We start from the raw sequence: 22376 nt of genomic DNA, 5'->3' as shown, positions 1-22376 counted from the left end.
ATGAGAAGACAATAACCACAGTAAAGATTATTAGGGACAACCAGTTCCAGAGTTTTTGGTATTGCTCCAAGACATAAGAAGTGAGAATTAGAAGTAGAGCCTTGGTATACGCCCATTCTTACACTTAGCTTTTCACTGAACTTACATCCAATCCTATTCTTGCTTATGTTACCCTCATATACAATCCAAACCACTCTAATGATCCTTTCACATACATCTAGTTTATTCAGCATTTGACGGACTACACAGCATTGAACCCATTTGCTTTTGGTTAGGAAGTTGACTTGTTGTCTTAACTAAAAGTATAGCATTATCTCTGGTTCTAAGTTCCCCTCTAAAGGAATTGCATTATATTCAGTCAAAATCTAGTGCAGATGGTAAAAAGAAACCTAATACATATTGTTAAACAGTTAGAGTTAGGAAGGGCATCCATGTAGAAACCAAAGCAGTTCTTGAACCTGATGGATCTGGTCAAACCGTCCAACTCATGCCAACATGGACATTAAATGATAATGATGAAATCTATTTTGTGCTAAGTTTGTTATGCTTCTAATACACCTCTAATACACTTCCCTTATCTCTGTAGAATTTAACCATGGTATTGCTGTGCCAGTCATTGATGGAGCACTTTCCCCTCTATAAACCTTGACCTTTAGAAAGTAACCATAATATGATTCTTTGACACCCTATCACTGAAGACAAAATGACTGGGAAGATAAAAGATGTTGGGCAGCCAGCTGTTTACTTGTGAGTCAAAATTCACTGCTGTAACTTACTGTACTTTTAATCAGAATCTTTACTACTATATTAAGTGATGATAATGATAAGGTGAGGAAAATGGTGGTGGTGGTGGAAAAACATGGACATACACAAAGACTTACCATGAGAGAAAGACCCCATAAATTTTCTCCAATAGACTTTGTTACCATTTGGCACTAAAACAAAAATGAAACAAAATGAATAAAACATAAAAACATTCAAACTTCTATAGAAATATATTTTATTTTGTGAAGCAGATTTAGTTCACTTTACTGGGTGGTTGGTGTTAGGAAGGGTATCCAGCTGTAAAAACTGTGCCAAAACAGACACAGAAGTCTGGTGCAGGCTCCTGCCTGGTCAGCTCCTGTCAAACTCACCCAACCCATGCCAGCACGGAAGGTAGATGTTAAACACTGATGATGAAGCATTTTAAATGAAAACTATTGAAACAAATCTCTTGAAAAGTAAACATCCTTCACTTGTTGGATATCCTCCTTCCCACCCTGACCACTTTGATAGTTATACTGTTAATATGAGGAGGGTAACTTTGTTGTAAAAGATCTCCATTCAAACAACTATACATATTTGTTTGCCACTAAGGGGACATGCTCAAGTGATTATGGTCAGGCAACTGACAAGCAAATTTGTGGTATCAAGCAGAATATTTGCTGTAATGAAACTCAGTACTGAATCTGTCTGAAATGTAATGGAAGATAGGTCAGTTTAGTGTCCAAGTGACAAAAGCAAAGTTTGAAGGGAATAGCAGTCACTTCCTTTGATTTCTAGATAGAAGCAAATAGGAAATAACAAAAAGAAAAATATAATTTTGTTACACAGTGTAATGATAATGATGATGACAACAACGACAACTTATATGAAAAAATATTTGTATTTAACTAAGAAGAAACACATTTTAAATCTTTTAACATTAACATTCTTCTATAAACTTCCTTCTCTTTAACTGATGGTTATGTTTGTCTTCTTATACTTAAATCTTGTTTATTTTTCAGGCATGGAATGTAATGGGAATAATTTTAATGTTTTAACAAATGACAAATTTCTGTTCTGCTCTACTACCTTCCTTCAAATTCAGGGACTAATTGGAATTATATATATTTTTTTTTTAAATTTAATTTTGTTTCAACAAAAAACAAAGAAAATTTACTCACATTTTTCATACTTTGGCCAAGGCATTTGACATCATCAAACCTGTTGTTGACAAATTTCAGTGTATTCTCAAAATCTTCAGATTTATCCTGCAGCATATAAATTTCTGATGATTTGTAGAGAGCTGCCAGAGTAAGGCGTTTGGTGTACCAGTTGAACTATATAGTAGAAGTAAAAACAAAGTCAGAATCATCACTACCCCAGCATGGCCACAGTCTAATGACTGAAACGAATAAAAGATACAAAGATATAAGCATTAAAAACCATAATATCCTTTACCTAAGAACTAAAACAACATAAAATGTTCTATAAATGTTTGAATGCCTGCAATGAGTTGTGATTGAAAACATAATTTTCAAGACTATAAACATCATGTCAAAAGATTTGGTATTATAATTGTATTCTTTTCAGAAAAGATTACTTACATCAGTAGATTTGTCTCCTGCATAAAACCAAATGTCATCCACAAGTTGTAAAAGGTTACACCAAGACTGGCAAGCATTTTGAGGTAAAGCTTGCAGAGCCATTGCCTGTTTTAAAGATTAATAAAGATAAATAACAGTGTATCAGTAATATTAGGCTAAAATAGCTCAATAAACTGTAAAAGTTTCATCAAAGAAAAGGGATGAGGAAGGAAAGATGACTAGACGGTATGATAACTTAATTTCACAGGGACTAATGTAAAGTGATATTAGCAATAAGATACTTTTCTACATACATGTGACCACTGAAGTCATCATCATCGTTTAACGTCTGCTTTCCATGCTAGCATGAGTTGGACGATTTGACTGAGGACTGGTGGACCAGGTGGCTATACCAGGCTCCAATCTGATTTGGCAGAGTTTCTACAGCTGGATGCCCTTCCTAACGCCAACCACTCCAAGAGTGTAGTGGGTGCTTTTACGTGTCACCCGCACGAAGGCCAGTCAGGCGGTACTGGCAACGGCCACGCTCAAAATGGTGTATTTTATGTGCCACCCGCACAAGAGCCAGTCCAGGGGCACTGGCAACGATCTCGCTCGAAAGTCCTTATGTATGCCACGGGCACAGGCGCCATCCCGAAGTGTTTTTATTAATTGTTATTAAGGTGGCGAGGGCAGTGAGCTGGCAGAACTGTTAATGAGCTTGGTCAAAATGCTTAGTGGCATTTCGCTCATCTTCATGTTCTGACTTCAAATTGCACCAAGGTTGACTTTACCTTTCATCCTTTTGGGGTTCATTGAAATAAGTACCAGTTGAACACTGGGGGTTGATGTAACCGACTTTACCTTTCATCCTTTTGGGGTTCATTGAAATAAGTACCAGTTGAACACTGGGGGTTGATGTAATCGACTTTACCTTTCATCCTTTTGGGGTTCATTGAAATAAGTACCAGTTGAACACTGGGGGTTGATGTAATCGACTTACCTCCGAACCAACCAAAATAGCTGGCCTTGTGCCAAAATTTGAAGTCATTATTAAGATGGTGAGCTGGCAGAGTCGTTAGCATGCCACACAAAATGCTGCTAAGCATCTTGCCTGTCTTTACATTCTGAGCTCAGCTTTGTCTTTCATCCTTTGGGGGGGGGGGGGGTTGAAATAAGTGCCAGTTGAGTACCCGGGTTGATGTAATCGACTTACCTCCCAATCCCCCCCAAACTGCTGACCTTGTGCCAAAATTTGAAACCCTTTAGCCTTCAGATTACTCTGTCTAATGGATGCTACTCAAGGATGCTATGAATGGCAGCAACATATGACAAACGAATGCCTTTATGGAGACCTGCCAAAAGTTAGCGAGAAGATCGGGAAAAGATGGCTGTGACTATCTGTGGTCATTGTATGCACCACCCTGAATTGGAAGCACCCAAATTAGTTTTGTGAGACCTACTTCATGGTGATGTAAGAAGAGGAAAACCTCATCACACTTACATAGACAACTAGATGTCAGACACTGGACTTTGTTGTTGTAGCCCAGGTTGGAACCTGGCCATAATAATAATAATAATAATAATAATAATATAATGCTTATTTATCCACATTGTTTTCAATTAATCATGCATTATCTCACAGCTTTGAGATTTCAATGAAGTGACTGTATATTTTTAGAATGACATTGCAGGTTATGTATGAGAGGCAAGTCCTGACTGGTCTGGATATAAAACAGGTAAAATATTTGGGCCAGTTATGGCCAGTTTAACCATTTTGGCATTCAAACCAGCCATATCCAGCTAAAAAAAATTTACCTGTTTTATGTTGTAACTGTCCAGATCTGGCCTCTCACTTCAACCCTACAATGTCATTCTAAAACTAAACAATCACATCATTGAAATCTCTATGAATACAAGATGATGCATGATTAATTCAAAACAATATAAATAAATGAATATCATATTTGACAGAGTAATTTGAATACTAAAGGGTTAAATGCCTAAAAGTGAAGTGTATCAATCTAAATATACCTGCGGCCACTGCTCAATGTGAGGTGTCAACATCATGAGACGATCTTCAACAGCATTTTGAATAAATACACGTGTGGAGGGCTTCGAACTGAAATCAATAATGAATGGAGAAGAGACAACATCAGTATGAGTATCTCAACATAAGCATAACAAAAAGATGAATGATGAGAAAAACATTTTTAAATGGGTGCTGGCATGATCATGTGGCATGGTCATGTGGTTCACTTTTTGATTATGTGGTTCTACTTTTGATCCCACTGACATGTTAAGCAAAAGCTTTTAGCTATTGACTGAGATTGATGAATGTCTTGGGAATGAAATTTGGTAGACAGAAATTGTGTAGAAGACAATGCTCAAGGTGGGGAGCTGGCAGAAACGTTAGCATATCGGGCGAAATGCTTAGTGGTATTTTGTCTGCTGCTACGTCCTGAGTTCAAATTCCACCGAGGTTGACTTTACCTTTCATCCTTTCGGGGTCGATAAATTAAGTACCAGTTATGCACTGGGGGACAATGTAATCGACTTAATCCCTTTGTCTGTCCTTGTTTGTCCCCTCTGTGTTTAGCCCCTTGTGGGCAATAAAGAAATAAGAAATTGTGGAGAAGACAATTGTGTGAATATGTGTGTGATCATTAGTTTGTAACTTATGCTATGCTTGCAGTTTGAACAGACCTTCTCTGGCTCTATGTCTCACCAATTGCTATGGTTTCTGGCTGTCTTTCTTAGATTCAGTAAACCAAAACAAACCTGCAACACTACTTCCCATGTCATCTTCTACAGGCAACTTTCCTTTGGACTGGCAACAATCTCGCTTGGATGTCTTACTGGCAAAGGCCATGCTCGAAATGGTGTATTTTATGTGTCACCTGCACAGGAGCCAGTCCATCGGCACTGGCAACGATTTCACTCGAATGACCTTTCACGTGCCACTGGCACAAGTGCCAGGAAGGCGACATTGATAACGATCACGATGGTGCTATTTACGTGCCACCAGCACGGAAGCCAGACAGCTGCTCTGGCAACGATCACGCTCGGACGGTGCTCTTAGTGCTCCACTGGTACAGGTACCATCATGATTTCGCTTGACATTTTCCAGCTTCTAATTTCCTCAACACTGCAATGCTTTTCCTCAGCATCATAGATGAACTTTCAACACTTACAACTTCAAGTTCTGTATGTGGGAGTATGTGTATGCTTGAGTATGAATCATAGTTTCTTACATGTTTGCATACAATTATTATAATCATGTATTAATGTTACAATGAAAATATAGTCACCGAAGAGTGATAAAAAGATGTTAAACAGGGTATCACTGGAGTTTAATGACATTTCAGATTTTAGATGTAATGTCTAAATTGAGTTCAGTGAAAAAATATGATAGCTGTTGTTACCTTTCATCCATCTCCTTACATTTCTTTTCTAGGTTTTCAGCCAATTTCTTATTGCAGTCTTGGTAAAAATAATTCACAAGGTCAGCACCTCCTTTAGGGAACATACCATGGCTTACACTTGGGTATCCTACAGTTTCAGCACCTTGCAATAAAACAGATAGTATCAAGGTAAAACAAAGAGTTTGCAAAAAGAGTTTTAAAATAAATGTCTAAATATATGAGGGGTGTTGTTCAATAAATTATTGTTTTGGACAACAGGCATCTCCTATGCTATGGAATTCTGTGTTCCTGAAAAATTTTGCTAACATGTGGAAATCCATAATGCAAAACTTATTTTCCTGTTGATTTCCATGCTATAAATTTAGATTCATTTCCATGGAATTCTTTTGAAAAATGAATATAATAAAAAAACAAAATGTCACTTTTATACATGAACATTTTCATTTCTAAATATACACATTACAATGTGTATACATAAAAACATCTGAAGACAAATACATGAGGGAATAAATAAGAACATAGTAGTATAATAGTATGATACTGACTAACCAATTGTGTGTATTATGTGGGAGATTTTTTTCCTATTAAAAACAACATAATGATAAGGCTGGGTTTGGCCAGCTTTAATGCTTAAATACTAAGCTGTATTACATGAGTTTAACCCTTTAGTGTTTAAACCTGCTATATCCAGCCCAAATGTTCTACTCATTTTATGCTCAAACTGGCCAGAACCAGTATCTCTAACCTGTCCTGCAATGTCATTCTAAAAATAAACAATTACATCTTTCAACTCTTGAAGCTACAAGATAATAACCAGATTAATTTTTTTAAATGTAAATGAATAAGGATTACTTTTGACATATTAATTTGAATGCTAAAGGGTTAATGTTTGTAATTAGATATATTTTATTAAATTACTTAGTTACTAATACAACCTCTTCGGAAAACTTAAACTGAAATATAAGAAGAAATAGTTTTACCATCAATAAGTGCTTTTCTCGAAAATCCATGCACTTGAACAAATTGCAGTGATGCAGCTAATATTTTCTGTTTTATATCTTCATCAGATGGACTTTCTTTGTCATGACTATCATTTGAGCCAGACCTACAACCATAAAAAAAAAATCAAACCTTATATTTTAGAGATGAGACTTATGACTGGCACATAAATAGTACCATTTGAGCGTGATTGTTACCAGCGTCGCCTTACTGGCACTTATGCCGGTGGCACGTGAAAAGAATTTCGAGCAGGGTCACTGCCAGTGCCGCTGGACTGGCTCCTGTGCAGGTGGCACATAAAATACACCATTTTGAGCGTGACTGGCCTTCGTGCCAGTGGCACGTAAAAGCACCCACTACCCACTCGGAGTGGTTGGCATTAGGAAGGGCATCCAGCAGTAAAAAACCTGCCAAATCAGATTGGAGCCTGGTGTAGCCATCTGGCTCACCAGTCCTCAGTCAAATCGTCCAACCAATGCTAGCATGGAAAGCAGATGTTAAACGATGATGATGATGATGATGATGTAATTATTTTATCAACCCTTTGCATGATTTGAACTATGAATGTAATGAGCTGTAGTTAAATGCTGAAAGTAATTTTGTCCAACATGTTGTTGATTTTGCCAATCCACCACGTATAATTGCAATCTTTATAGACACAAGTGAGCTATTTAGGCAAAACTGTTGTTTTCATTGACAAAATCTTTCACATCTTTAAACCAAAAGATGTATAACTCCTTAATAATAATAAAAAAAAGAAACCAAAAAGAAATAACTAATTTAGCATAGATATATTTTACAAAGTAAACTGGAAAGAAAAAAAGGGAAATATTTAGACCAGTGGCTCTTAATTGGTCCACATGACCCTTGGGGGTCCATAGAAGATTTTGTTAAAATTTATGTGCAATAAACTGCTTAAACTTCTACCATATGCGAAATATTTCAATAATTATTTTTATACAATTTCTAATATTTAATTATAAAAATATGGGTTTTTTTTAAACATTGAATGGCTAGGTGGATTCATCTGAGTAAAATAAGAATCAAAGAGATCCATAGGTAAAAAGTGATTGAGAAACACTGATTAAGACTAATGTAGCCCACTGAATAAGAGAAAAAGTTTTGGTACTCACTCATTAGGAGTGGTGGACTGTTCCTTTGAGTGTCCATCATCAGTGCTAAAGGTTCTTGTTGCATGGCAGCTAACTATTCCTCCTGAAGATCGACCTGAAACAAAACAGGATGATGTTATACCTAACGTTTGATGACACACAAACACACATCCATCATGTGTGTACAATGGTTGATGAATTGAGCATAGGTGACACAGGGTTTGAGAGGTATTCTTCAATTTTGCCAAAGACAAGACAAACGCTCACTATAATGTCGGTGCCATAAAAATTGCACCCAATATACTCTGTAAAGCAGTTCAGGTTTGAAAGATGGCATCCATCCATAGAAACCAGGCCAAAACTGTGACACAGGAGTAAAACATAGTCCTTCAACCTGATGGATCCTGTTAAACAGTCCAACCCATGCCAGCATGGGAAGCACACATAAAAAATAAAAAAATGACGACGACAATAATGATGGGTGTAAGCTTTTGCACAATTTATGCCTACCAAATTTCACCTATGTAGGCATTGGTTAAACTGAGGCAGTGATAGAAGACGCTGGCCCAAAATACTGCACAATGGGATTGAACCAGGAACCATGTGGTTATACAATGAACTTCTGAACTAACATAGCTATTCCTGCATAGCCTACTGAATAACAAAAAAAGCCAACTTTGTTAAGATTAAATAGTAACTTGGATCTTAATCATCATCATCATTTAGTGTCCATTTTCCATGCAGGCACGGGTTAAGGTGGTTTGACTGGAGCTGGTAAACCAGAAAGCTGTAGAAACCAGATTTGGCTGGGTTTCTACCACTGGATGCCCTTCCCAATGCCAACCATTCCAAGAATGTAGTGGGTGCCTTTTATATGTCACCAAAACCAATAAATTACTGGTACTTATCAAACTTTAGAAGAATGTAAAGTAGTGTTGATTCAAGCAGGATTTGAACTCAAATTCCAGAGGAAATAATGAAACTAAATACCATAAGGAATCTAGTTTGGTGTTCATTGATTTCTATTGGAATATATTCTTCAAATAAACACAACAAAAGCAAGAGGAAGTCTGACTTCACTTAATATCAAAGATGAAATACTCTGAGTTAGAGGGAATCTCTACATGGTTGTATGGGATAATGGGGTTGGGGAGGGGTCAGAACTTTACATGGTTGCTCAGTCTGCTAGAAATAGCAACTAAATCTCTCTCAATCTCTAGCTTAAAAAAAGGATATGTTGTATAGTCCTTGATGTCCCTCAAAGCCCACCCTACAAACTTAAAAAGGACACATAATTTAATGCTGTATGCTCTCTACAAAAAAGACAAGCTGGTCATCGCTGGAATGCCTTTGGTTATAGGTCTGCTTGAACAAGGCTGACCTGGTGTTAAATACCAACAAAAAAACCACTGCTTGTGCTGCTGTGGTTAAGAAGTTTGTTTCTTAACAACATGGTTTCAGGTTCAATTCCACTGAAATCCAGCAAGTAGATTTAGCAGACAAAAACTGAAAGAAGCCCATCATGTGTATATGTGTGTGTGTGGGTAGCAAACCCAGTCACAAAGACACACACACACATTAGGCTTCCTCAGTTTCGATCAACCAAATTTATTCACAAGGCATAAGTTGGCCCTGGACTATAATAGAAGACACTTGCCCAAGCTGTTGCACAGTGGGACTGAACCTGAAACAACACAGTGAGAAAGCAAGCTTCTTAACCACACAGCCATGCCTGCACCTATGGTAGGGTGTGATCAGATGGAGATGGCTGCTATTTCTAAAAGGTTGAGGCTGCTTGAAATAAAATTCAGCAGCAAGTTAACATTTTCAATGATTTCTAATATTTCTAATACTTAGTAACTCTTGACAGATTATTTAACTTACAAACTTACTTCTTGTTTCTTGGTTGCGAAACAGGAAAAGAAAAAAAAAAAAAAAAAAGAAGCCTATCTCATCAGAAATAGAATAGTTACATATATGTGGTATTGGAATACCAGACCATTTCAGTCTTGGGAGTTCAAATCAGAGATGCACTGACCAAATACAATGAAGAATCAGCAAAGCTTGGCCTTCAGGTAAGTTGGGTGAAGACCAAGCTGATGCATATCAGAGATGGCTCAGACTCTCCTCCTCCTCATACTGGCCCCGACATCATGGAGTTTGTCAGCTCCTTCACCTACCTGGGCTCCACGGTAATCAACAATGGAAACCTGACCCTGGAGATCAACCACTGATGTGGTCTGGTCCCCAGAGTCATGTACTCTCTATGGAAGCCCTTTGGTGCCACTTTAATCCTTTATCTCCTGGTAGATGAAGCTCCACATCTACAATGCATTAGCCCTCTCCATTCTCCTCTATGTATCAGACACATGGCCCTACCCTCTTGGAGACCCTGGCAAAGAGGATCAATGTCTTGATAGTAGAGCCCTGAGAACCACTGCGAACATCAGTTGGTACCATCACATTTTCAATAAAGAACTGTGTGTGTGCATGCATCAGCCCACGGCCTCCCACCTCATAGCTAGTATGGACATGTTCTCCATCTCCCTCTGGATCATCCTACCAGAGCTTTACTCTCATTTGACACAGCAGCTGAGGCCTAATGGTAGGCCCCACACCAGATGCTGGACGTGATAGGGGAAAATCTCCAGAGGCTCAATGTCACCTTGGAGGATGCAGAGGGGCTGTGCATGGGACCACCAGCAATGGAGAGCACTGGTGCACTTGGTTGGCTCTATGCATGATGACAGCTCCAAGCAAGAGCATGAAGTGAAAGAAGTTTAAATCCACTGCTGGCAGTTTCTTGTGTGTATGGAAAGTACACTTAATTCTCTATTTGTTTCAGTTCATGCATGTGTGTGGATGAGAGAGGGAGAGGTGGGTTGCTCTCAAGCCAAGTATATATGTGCCTGCTTGAGAGCTTTCATCTACAACAGATAAGCTCTATGATCTTCTTTGACATACCTTGTAAGGGTTGAAATCAAACAACAATGCCTCAGCAGTATTGTTGATGACAACACAGAACAAAAGAAAAAAGACTGAACAAAAACAAAAAAACTAACAAACGAGACTGAAGAAATTTTAACCCTCAGGAGATGACAGGGCTGATCTATCGGCTGAAAAGTCCTCTCAGCATCTCATTTGAAGTCAACATTCTCTCTCCTAATTTCTCTTTCATTTGTAGGCAATCTTATTAGAGCTTGTGCCATGAATACACCCAAAGTGTTTGGTGAATCAAGCAGAAAGAATATAGGGCCAAGAGGACTCTTTAGATTTTCCAAGGGCAAGACAACCTGACTAGTGCTGGTGCCACAAAAAATGCACCCAAATGCATGGCTGGGAAGTGCTGCCACACCCGCCATACTCTCCTGATTTGGCACCAATGGATTTCCACCTCTTTCAAATGCTATGCATGGAGTTTCATTCAATACTGATGCAGAATTGAGAGCTCGGTTGGATCAATTTTTCGAGTCGAAATCAGGTGATTTCTACCAACGAGGTATTGAAAATCTTGTTGCACGTCGGGAAGAAGTTGTAAATAATAAAGGTGAATACATTATTGATTAATTAGTTATTTTTTATCAAACCTTTTAAAAAAAACGGCAGGAACTTAGTTGCCAACCTAATATATAAATATATATATATATATTTCATCACCATCATCATTTAACGTCCGTTTTCCATGCTGGCATGGGTTGGACAGTTTGATTGGGGACTGGCAAGCCAGGAGACCTCACCAGGCTCCAATCTGATTAGATTTTGGAATCGATCTGGTACCCGATAAGGATTCTGGAATGTCTTTTTTTTTAAATTTTTTTATTTAATTTTTGAGAGCAATCAGGTTCATTTCTAGTATTCTCATTTGCGAGAGCAGTAGAGTTTATTTAAGATATTCTCATTTTAAAAATCATCTCTGGCTAATCGCTGAGAGGACATTGATGTTGCCTTGGCAGAGGTCTGTACTTTCTGAGTGCTTGTTATTACTAATATTATTATTATTATTACCTCTGCCTTAATGAAGGTGGAGGTATTGTTTTCAGTTGTGTTTGTTTATTTGTCTAAAAATAGTGTCTACATAACTGGCACCGTCATAAACCATTTAATAAGCATCTACACTATATAGTCTTACCAAAATTTTTGAGAAGATGCATGCAAATCTTGAGAAAAATCCTGGCTTGGAAAGGTTAAGGCAGCGAATTGGAAAATCATTAGCACACAGGGCAAAATGCTTTGCTGTAGTTCATCTGTCACTATGTTCAGAGTTCAAATTCCACTGAGGTCGACTTTGCTTTACATCCTTTCAGGATCGATTAAATAAGTACCAGTTATGCACTGGGGTCAATGTGATGGACTTAATCCCTTCCCCCAAATTTGAGGCCTTGCGCTTTTAGTAGAAAGGATTATTATTATTATTATTATTATCATTATCATTATTATTTAAGGCAGTGAGCTGGCAAAATTGTTAGCATGCCAGGTAAAGTGTTATCCAGTATTTCATGTTTTTATGTTCTGGGTTCAAATTGCATCAAGGTCGACTTTACCTTTCATCCCTTGTGGGGGGGGGGGGGTTGATCTAATCGACTTACCTCACTCCCCAGAAATTGCTGGCATTGTGTCAAAATTTGAAACTATCATTATCATTGTAGGTGGTAATAAATTGACGAGCTGGCAGAATCGTTAGCATGCTGGGTGAAATGCTTAGTGACATTTCTCCTGTCTTTACGATCTGAGTTCAAATTCCTCTGAGGTCGACCTTAACTTTCATCCTTTCAGGGTTGATAAATTAAGTACCGGTTGATCACTAGGGCCAATGTAATCTACTAGCCCCGCCTCTACAAAATTTCAGGCCTTGTGCCTTTAGTAGAAAGGATTTTTATTATTATTATTATTATTACTACTAAGGTGGCAAGATTCGTTAGCATGCTGGGTGAAATACTTAGCAGTATTTTATCTGCTGTTACATTTTGAGTTCAAATTCTGCTGAGGTTGACATTGCTTTTCATTCTTTTGGGGTCGATAAATTAAGTGCCAGTGAAACACTGGGGTCAATGCAATATATATATATCATCATCATCGTTTAACGTCCGCTTTCCATGCTAGCATGGGTTGGACGATTTGACTGAGGACTGGTGCAACCGGATGGCTACACCAGGCTCCAATCTAATTTGGCAGAGTTTCTACAGCTGGATGCCCTTCCAAACGCCAACCACTCAGAGAGTGTAGTGGGTGCTTTTACGTGTCACACACAATCCTCTTATATGTTGGCATGAGGTGGGTGGTTTGACATGATCCAATGGGTTCAAAGGATGCATCATGCTCTAGTGTATGTTTTGGCATGGTTTCTATGGTTGAATGTCCCTGACGTCAACTACTTTTTACAGCACGTACTGGGTCCTTTTTACCAAGATACCAGCCAGTACTGGTGAGATTGCTATGCAGCTTACAACACAATGAACCTTAAGAAGAGTAGCTTTATGCTCGTAGATGAGGGCTGAGAGTATGAGAGAAGAGGTCAAAGCAGAACAGGTTTCTTGCTGTGGAGGAGTTACATGACAGCTCACATTTTCAAAGAGTGGGTGAATTTCTATACATAAAAAAAAAAAAACAACAAAAACAACCTAAGATTATTAAAGAGATTAAAATTTCAACGTAGGGTAAAATGGCTCATCACTGCAGCTGTAGGTACATTGGAGAGTTTCTGAATAATACTGCAATAAGTTAACAGCTTACTGAATCCACATCCATGTCCACAATCTAAGGAATTAGAACATAGGAGTAGAAATTCATACATATGTATATCAGTGTCATCATTATTATTCTAATGTCCATTTTTTTCATGCTTGCATAGATTAAACAGAGTTTACTGAGGTAGATTTTCTACAGTCAAATGCCTTTCCTGTCACCAACCCTCACCTGTCTCCAAGCAAAGAAATATTTCCCCAGAGCCAGACATGTCTTTTGTAGAATATTAGAATTGACTGATACTGTTTGCATGACAGTGGTTCTCATTTACGAATATCACATGAAGTCAAAATAAGGTGACACAAACACACATACATATATGTACACACACATACATATGTATATATATAATGAGCATCTTTTAGTTTCAACCTACCAAATCTACTAACAAGGCTTTGGTTGGCCCACGGATATAATTGAAGACACTTGCCCAAGGTACCATGCAGTTGGACTGAACCTGGATCCATGTGATTGAGAAGCAAGCTTCTTAACCACACGGCTGAGGATTCCTTTCATTGTAACTCTGTTCCGTGTAGATTGTGTATGAATTTTTTTTCAAGAGGTTTTCACAAAACTATGAGTGACAACCAATGGTAACCTCGACATCAAATAAAAACAAAGTCTACTTCAATTATTCAATAGGTTTTTTTTTTTTATTTTCCTTCACAAATTTAAATGCATGCATATATATGTATGTATATATATATATACATACACACAAATACATGTGTGTGTGTGGTAATTACCAATGAACGTTTTGGCTATGAATGGGTGGAGATCAGGTTGATAAGAGAAAATGTTTTAAAAGGAATTTTTATTTTTCAGTGTTTTGAAGCAATTGGACAATTTTCTGTTGAGGTAATGTTAATTTCTTCATTTTGTCAATCTACCTCGTCAACTGTTTGATTTAACAGTGGAAGCCTGTGGTTGCTGATCAAGGAGCTCATTAATACGACACAACACACAACCCATCATGTCAAATGTATTCAAAGCATTGTTAAATACTTGTACCAATTGGTCAGGTGGAAGATTGGGCAACACCCGGTTGCCAACATTGACTGTCATCTCTGGTCTATTCTCCTCAAGGGCATTCTTCTTCACTTCTTCTCCATGAAGGACGTTTTTCAGCTCGAGTTTATAGTGAGCCCTAGACATGTCTAAAGCCACTTGAAGAGGGGAAAGGAACTGAGTCCTTAATTTATTCTCTAAACTCCAAAACCCAGAAATATTCTTAGAACGAGGATCTCTCAATATAAGATAACGCACAAAGTTCATAGAAGAAAGAATTTGATCGGAATGTTGGAGAATATCTGTGGTTTCTGCATCTGGCAATTGGATAATAGCTCGAAGCAGTTTTAATAAATTTTCACCAAGGAAAGTCTGATCCTCTACTGGATATTTCTGTAAGCAGACGTCTACCTCATCTTTGATTAACTGAATACAATAACCAAGAACACCAGGATTCTCACAACATGCTAACAAAGATTTATACGCTTGATAACGACCTGCTGGTTCAAACATCCGTATAACATCTGTGAAAATGTTGACGGCGAGTTTGCGGAAAGTTTGGAGGGAACAGTGTAACATAATCTTAGTCAAACTAGTTAAGAGTTGTAGATAACAATCATTTTCAAAAAACACTGGCCGCAGTGTATAAGGTTCAATTTTTTGCAAACAACTATTGGCCAAATGCAAACCCTTATACAAGATGAGAGATTGGGAAGAATCAAGAAGTTTAAGAATAAATGGTATGTTGTATTCAAATATGTATCTTAGAGAATATACACAGCGTATACTGTTAATATTTAGATTTTCTGAGAAAACTAAATACAATAAACAGCTTATGGACAATTCTGGTATTGGAGCTTTTGTCTCTTCTTCATCCTCTTCTTTTGTATTTTTATCCTCAGTCAATCCTTTCTCAAGTTCCTCAGTGCTCATGTTATCATCACGTTCTGTTTTGTCTCCATCCTCCGCCTCTTCTTCCTCTTCATCAGCATTTTTGAGTTTTTTTTTATCTAATTTTAGGCTGCTGTTATAGAAGAGAGCATCTTCAGCAATCTGAAGAAAATCTTGATGAAGACAAGCCAGCTGGGAAAAAAGCCTTTCAGCACATAAGTGGCTTTCTGACTTTGCAGTTTTATCATTGGCTGGAGAAGCTAGATGGAGAAAGAGAAGAGGTTTATTTAATAATGCCAACAGATACCAATTGAGAAGATCTGCCTGGAGTGGTTGGTAAGCATGCTGGTTATTTCTGTTCTTTAAGGAGACTGCTTCAACAAATGGCTTCATAAAATCAAGAGTTGCAAGAATAATGTCAGTCAGCCTTTTGACAACAGGATCATTCTCAAATAGCTTTTGTTCCTCTTCTCCTTCTAATGCATTATTATCAGGAAGTTCCACTGAACAGATATAACGATAAATTGCTTGCAAGCTATTTTCTAAGGAGGACACACAAGGTTTTGGAAATTTTAACAGGCAGTCACAAATGGGTCCAAGAACAGATTTGAACTGTGTGTCATCGACAAGATCTCCCCAGTTTTCTAAGATTGCAAGTAACAAGACACGAGGTTTGCCTTTCTTAATAATATGAGCAAGACAATATTCACAAGTTTTGAAGAAACTAGGATTCTGTTCAAGGTTTTCCTGCGTCAGACAATGTACAATGTCACTTGTTAAATCAAAGAAGATAGTCTGTTCTGAAAGATCTTGTTCTAAAACATAGTTAGCAAGTCCCTTGGAATCACAAAAGGAGAGGCATTCTTTAATTTGGTCATATAATAAAGTAGGGTCATCGGTTTTGGCAAGAGTTTCAAGTGGGCCCTCCATCCTCAGCAACCAAAGAATCACAGAAAATGCAATTCACAATGATGACATCAACTGGGCGGCTTTAGTGAATATCTGAAAAGCAAAAGGAAAGCATCAAACTGGATCCACTAAGATTGAATATGTAATACATAGATATACTAAATCACCAATTCTATGCAGCAAATGCTACATATTCCTACCTATCATATATATGTGTGTGACAAAATGTCAAATAAATTGTGGGGTGGGGTGGGGTGGGGTGGGTCAAATTAAAATCTAAATTTCGATAATTACAATTTTCAAAATCATCAAATTTTAAACAAAAGAACTGCTCTGAGATGACTCCCCCGCCCCACCAAATAACATGTTTTCAATATATCTGTTTCTCTAGTCAAATTAGAGTTTATATCTAATATCACTCTGCATTTGAAAACCATAGAAGTTATTTCATTCATAATTAAGTTTTAAGGTTTTGTTCAAGACTCATTTCTCCTGGAACTAAAGACATATTCAAAACGGTTTGAATATTTAAAACTTTTAATATCTTAAAGATAATATTTTCAATTTCATGTGTAAAGGTCATTTTATTTTAATTTTTAATTTTATTTATTTTTTTTACCCCTCTCTTTTTACACTAGTTTAGTCTGGTGGAATTGGATGGCTCATAGCTTCTGCAGGCACTCTAGGACTAATGAGATTCAAGATTCCTCTTGAATAGTCTATAAGTCACTAACTGGAGGAAAGACATGTGGACAATGTTTTGGATATAATGTGGGGCCTATGAAGTAGAGAATAACAAGAGAAGAGACAAGTGAACCGGGAGTGTGTAAGCAGAGGTGACATGAGACTGGATAGCACCAAAAGAACAGAAAGAATTGTAATAGTAGAAAGACAGAAAGCGGAGAGACAGCAAGTTTGCGGGTCAGAGCTTGGAGTGTGTTGCATATATTTGTACATACAAATGGCTGTCTCAACACATATTAACTTCACTTGAAATATAAATCTGGGAACATGGATTTTAAGAAAATAATCTACAGAAAAATTTTAACAGATGCAGGCTCCTCCAGAATGAGTCTGGAGCACTTTATATATAGATATATAAAGTGGCAATGACTTATATTCAATACATGTTAGCACGCCCCCCCCCCAAAAAAAAAACTGTGCCTCTAAGAATAATATTTGTATCAAGATGACGAGTGTGAGCTAAATGTATTGAGTGACAGGGTACAGAGTCGTTAATTCAAACCTCCCACTAGCCACTGTATGGAGACCTTGAGCAAGACACTTAACTCTGCTTGTCTGAATAACAAATATATTTCAGTTTTGCTTTACAAGTTAGTGTTTATAGCAGCAAGAAAGGCACCCTGTTATTAAAAACATGGCTCTAATAAAAACCTGTATCTTGACAGGTTTTTTTTAGGTTGTCACATAATAAGCACCCTTCGGACATTGGGCTTCATGGAGGCAATGATAAGTGACAGACCTTTGGCGATATGCTGTGCTTGAGAAGACCTGTCACGCCAAGTGAAATCATAGTTGTGGCTGATGCCAGTGTCATGTAACTGGCAACCGTGCTAGTGGCATGTAAAAAGCACCCACTACACTCTTGGAGTGGTTGGCGTTAGGAAGGGCATCCAGCCATAGAAACCATGCTAAATCAGATTGGAATTGATGTAGCCCTCCAGCTTACCAGTTTCAAACTGTCTAAGCCATGTCAACATGGAAAGCAGACACTAAATGATGATGATGAATTGTTGCACTTGGTTTTCAAGAGGGTAAGTAACTGAGAAATTTCTTCCCTTGAATAGAACATTAGTCCACTGTAAATTTTTGACCAAGGAAATACTTGATCTCAGCACTACAAACCAATGAAATCTAAAACATCTGAAAACAGAGTATGATTGGCTGGGACCATAAACAGCACCTGTGTATGGTACTGATTAGATAAATTCAGCCTTTTAGGAGGTAAGGGTCATTGCCAATGGCTCAGTTTGCTGGAGCTTAATTCTACATTCTACACTACTGCTCCTACATTAACATTTACTTCATTACATAATTAACAAACTTTGTCCTTAAATTGGCAATATTAGCAGAATTATATATTACAATATGAATAATGGATCCAACATGATTTTTTCCAATTCACATCTAATTAAAAAACATTTACTCACTTGAACATTTAATAAGCTGAGGATTAAAAGACAGAGAAATTTCAACATATAACTAGCTAATACAATTTTACTGTGATGAAACTGCACTACATAGATGCATATAACGTGAAATATGAGTCCATGAAGGAAGCTTCACTTATTTAGAACCAATTTTTCCATTAAATAAATCACTGCCATATCAACCCATCAAAACAGACACTTCAAAATAGTGTAAGTTAAATTGTTTACTTAAAGTAGTAAATGTTTCTAATTCCTGATAAGATGTTTGCAAGAATCTGCGCTTAAATTCAGATATCAAGGTGTTAGCTAACAGGACAAGATAAATTTCTAGTTATAGTGGTAGTAAATTGCAAGGGACATTTTCAAATGAACATTGCTTTTGCTGCAAGCTAAGTAAACTGAGATACACAGAGAATTAATTATAATGTACTACCCAAATACACTTTGAAAGGATCAGAACAATAATTTTAATTACAAATATCTGGATGCTCAGCAGTACATCTAAAACAGTGGTTCTCAACTGGGGTCCATATAAGATTTTGGGGGGGTCCAAACAAAATAGTAAATTAGGGATACTCTAGACAGTAATCAAAGAGGCTAGCTATTTGACAAAGCTTTATTCATCAATACTTCACAACCGTAAGTCCATACTAAGTTTGGATTTCCTTCTTTTCTTTCCTCATTGCTATTACAATGGCCATTACTGACGTGAAATGAGCATGTCAACAGTATGCCACTCTGACCTAAACCCACTTGGGGAAATAAAATAAAAAAGCAACAAAAACGAGGAATGGTTGGGTTTCAAATTCAACTGACTTTTCTACCAGCTTAATTTTGTATTACGTTTTCTAGGAGTGAAGTGAGAAGAGGCTTTTCTGGGTAACAAGTCTGATTCACTAATGCAAACTCTCTTGCATTTCGTCCATTGAACTCTCAAAATACATTGATCAATCCATTTCTTTTTTTTATCCACCATAAATGTATCTATCAAAACTTCCAACATGAATTTCAAAATAAACGAAACTGGTAGCACATTTTAGTTCGAGAGAGGACTGAAAATGTCCTTTATAATTTCATTTTCTCTCCGCGGATTATCCATGATTAGCAGATTCTGAATGAGCTTTATTTCCTCTTCAAAACCAAGAGAAATTCAAATTTGATTATAAAGGCCCTGGTCTTGAAATAACAGTAATCCCTTTCATTTGCTATAAAGCTAGCCCTCCCCTATTGATAATAAACACAATTAGGTAATCTCACTACGCGGTACTTTAATGTAACAGTCCACTTTCACTTCGTCAAACTACATCTAATAGAGAGATGGGGCAAAATTAGTAACCGGTGTAAATTGAGTAATTTCTGATTTCTCGTTATTGTATCATCATTTTGTATTGCTACATTATGTTAAAGAGTAAAAATTGGTCAGCATTGTTGTTGAATTTGAGAGTCCGAAACAGAGTCAGGTGACAAGTACTTTTTTTTCAAGAAATCTTTCCTCGACTTTGACCCGATTGTAATTGAGGTTGCTAATAAAATATCTGGATAATTTTTGGTGTTTATGAATCAATTTTCCCTTCTCTGTTGGATTCCAAGTCAATTTTCTCCCACACTAATGTCTAATTTGATAATTTTCAAGTTTAAAAAAAAAAAAACGATGTCTAAGATGAGGTGTCGTGAGTAATTTCAATAATTTCCTCTCTTTAACAGAATGGTAAGTAAATATATCATGTAGAGAGACATTCCAGCAGATCGTGAAGAAGCTACAGAGAATATTCTATGTCGAGCTTTTTTTTTTTTTCTTAACCGAGTTTCGTTAATTTCAGATCATGTGCCATTTTCCGACGATCCTCTTTCATTTGATTTAAATATTTAAAATCTTTTAATTTTGTATTTCTGATGTCTGAGGATGGATATTGATATGTACGAGTTGTTTTCAAAAGTAATTCTGGAAAACTGAAGCAGCAAATTTACCTAATCTTGGCTTACTCATTTTGCCCAACCCAAATTTGCTTTTTATATGCTCAAAGAGAAAGGCGATAATTTTATGAAACAGTGTTCAAATTATGTTTCTAATGCATTTAGGGAAAGTCATTTGCTTAGATGATATAGTTTTTATAAGGTAGTGAACGTCTGTGAAAAATATATTTTGTCTCAAAGTCAAAAATGCAGTAAAACTTATTCTGACCACTATAATCTTGAATGGTCGCCAAAGATTTTTTCTTAAGCGTTGTACTGTGGTCAGCAACCTTTTCATAGGCTTGAACTTGAATTTGGAATGTGGTGAAAACATTTTTCCGAGGGTGGGATTGAGTTTCGGAAAATTCACCCGCGTCGGTTTTGTTTGCTCATAACTTTAGGAAAAATTAGTAATTTTTTTTTTAATGAAATTCTCTATAAATACCTTTCAGAGTGTGTAGATTGAAAACTTAGGGGGGATTACACACATACATTGTTTCATAAATACTTGCCATAAAGGCATTACAAAGAGGGGACGAACAAGGACATACACACATACATACTGACGCACATCGCATTTGAAATTTCGAAAAAAAGAAATTGACATGTGTATCAGTATGTACGTGGTGTGCTCAGTAATTTTCTTTTCACATCAAATTCCGACATAATTGTAATTTACACACTCTGAAAATTTGTAGAAAATTTCATTAAAAATTTAATCATTTTTCTGAAAGTTATTAGGAAACAAAAAAGATAAAAAGAAAACCACACAAAATTCAAAACCTCTAAGCATAATTTTTTCGCCAATAATAAACGAAATAGTACTAGCTGAAGCGCCCACAAAATGAAAATTAATTGATTATATATATATAAATATAAGATTGCCATCGAATGTATAAAATTAACGCAAAACATAGCAAAATACTTCGTAGATACTAGACTTTATCTAAAAAAAAATAGCCGGCATTCTGTTCACAACATATTTTAGGACGGCGAACTTTCGGAAATAGCTACACTATCTTAAGGATAGAAAAAAAGGGAAAGGAATTGAGGGGCTGTTTCCTTCCGTGAAATAACTTTTTTGTCTAATAAATTAGATTTTTTTTTTACATTTTTGTCCCTAATTTCCATCTTTTCCCTGTCTCATGGGACAGGTGTTAATAGTAAAAATTTACCAATTATATAACTTCGAAATGATATGGCTCGATTATTTCCTTTGCAAATACGCCAATTATAAAAAGAAAATGCAAATAAAACATAACGATTTGAATTATATATATATATATGTATATTTATACATGTAGCAATATATAAACTGTGTTCGTGAGTGGATTTGTATTTTTTATTGCAATATCACGAGATGAAAAGTACATTATAATGTCTATAGGATACACGGACCTTGAAGGTCTACTTTAATATTTTATGTTTTGAATCGAGGTTAAACAGTAAACATTATCGAATTTACTTTTATATACGCATAATTTAAACAAAAAAAATTCACTATAAATAAAAGATGTTCAACTTACCTAAAGTAACTCTCAAACAAAATCCAGTTCGGAGAAAACGTGCTAACATCACTGCCATTATAACACTGACAAATACGAAACTACGGACAGATTTTATTTCGAATCAGTTAAAACGCGAGTACGTATTTTGTTGGAGGCGCAATGGCCTAGTGGTTAGGGCAGCGGACTCGCGGTCAAAGGATCGCGGTTTCGATTTCCAGACCGGGCGTTGTGAGTGTTTATTGAGCGAAAACACCTAAAGTTTCATGAGACTCCGGCAGGGGATGGTGGTGAACCCTGCTGTACTCTTCCACCACAACGTTCTCTCACT

The 22376-nt window shown here is 36.8% G+C and overlaps 1 protein-coding gene across 4 annotated transcripts in view; it reads right to left on the bottom strand.

Moving 5' to 3' along the window:
- The window catches only part of LOC106881274 (ubiquinone biosynthesis protein COQ9, mitochondrial), a 28277-nt gene extending 6135 nt beyond the window's left edge, over positions 1-22142 (bottom strand). For 2 of the 4 annotated variants that reach the window (XM_089338075.1, XM_089338074.1), the window contains exons 1-8: positions 22067-22142; positions 7888-7981; positions 6736-6860; positions 5756-5897; positions 4365-4452; positions 2352-2456; positions 1929-2084; positions 882-935 (exon numbers count right to left, since the gene is read on the bottom strand). In XM_089338075.1, coding sequence (XP_089194201.1) covers positions 882-935; positions 1929-2084; positions 2352-2456; positions 4365-4452; positions 5756-5897; positions 6736-6860; positions 7888-7981; positions 22067-22124 — 822 coding nt within the window. In that variant the 5' untranslated portion in view covers positions 22125-22142. Of the gene's footprint in view, positions 1-881; positions 936-1928; positions 2085-2351; positions 2457-4364; positions 4453-5755; positions 5898-6735; positions 6861-7887; positions 7982-14234; positions 16510-22066 lie in introns of those variants that run through there. The other 2 variants (XM_089338076.1, XM_089338073.1) reach the window with 2 other exon arrangements.
- Between the last annotated feature and the right edge of the window lie 234 nt (positions 22143-22376).

This window comes from Octopus bimaculoides, chromosome 20 (genome assembly GCF_046866305.1).
Source record: "Octopus bimaculoides isolate indiv1 chromosome 20, ASM4686630v1, whole genome shotgun sequence".
Taxonomy (NCBI): Eukaryota; Metazoa; Mollusca; class Cephalopoda; order Octopoda; family Octopodidae; genus Octopus; species Octopus bimaculoides.
This window is presented reverse-complemented; position numbering and strand designations above follow the sequence as displayed.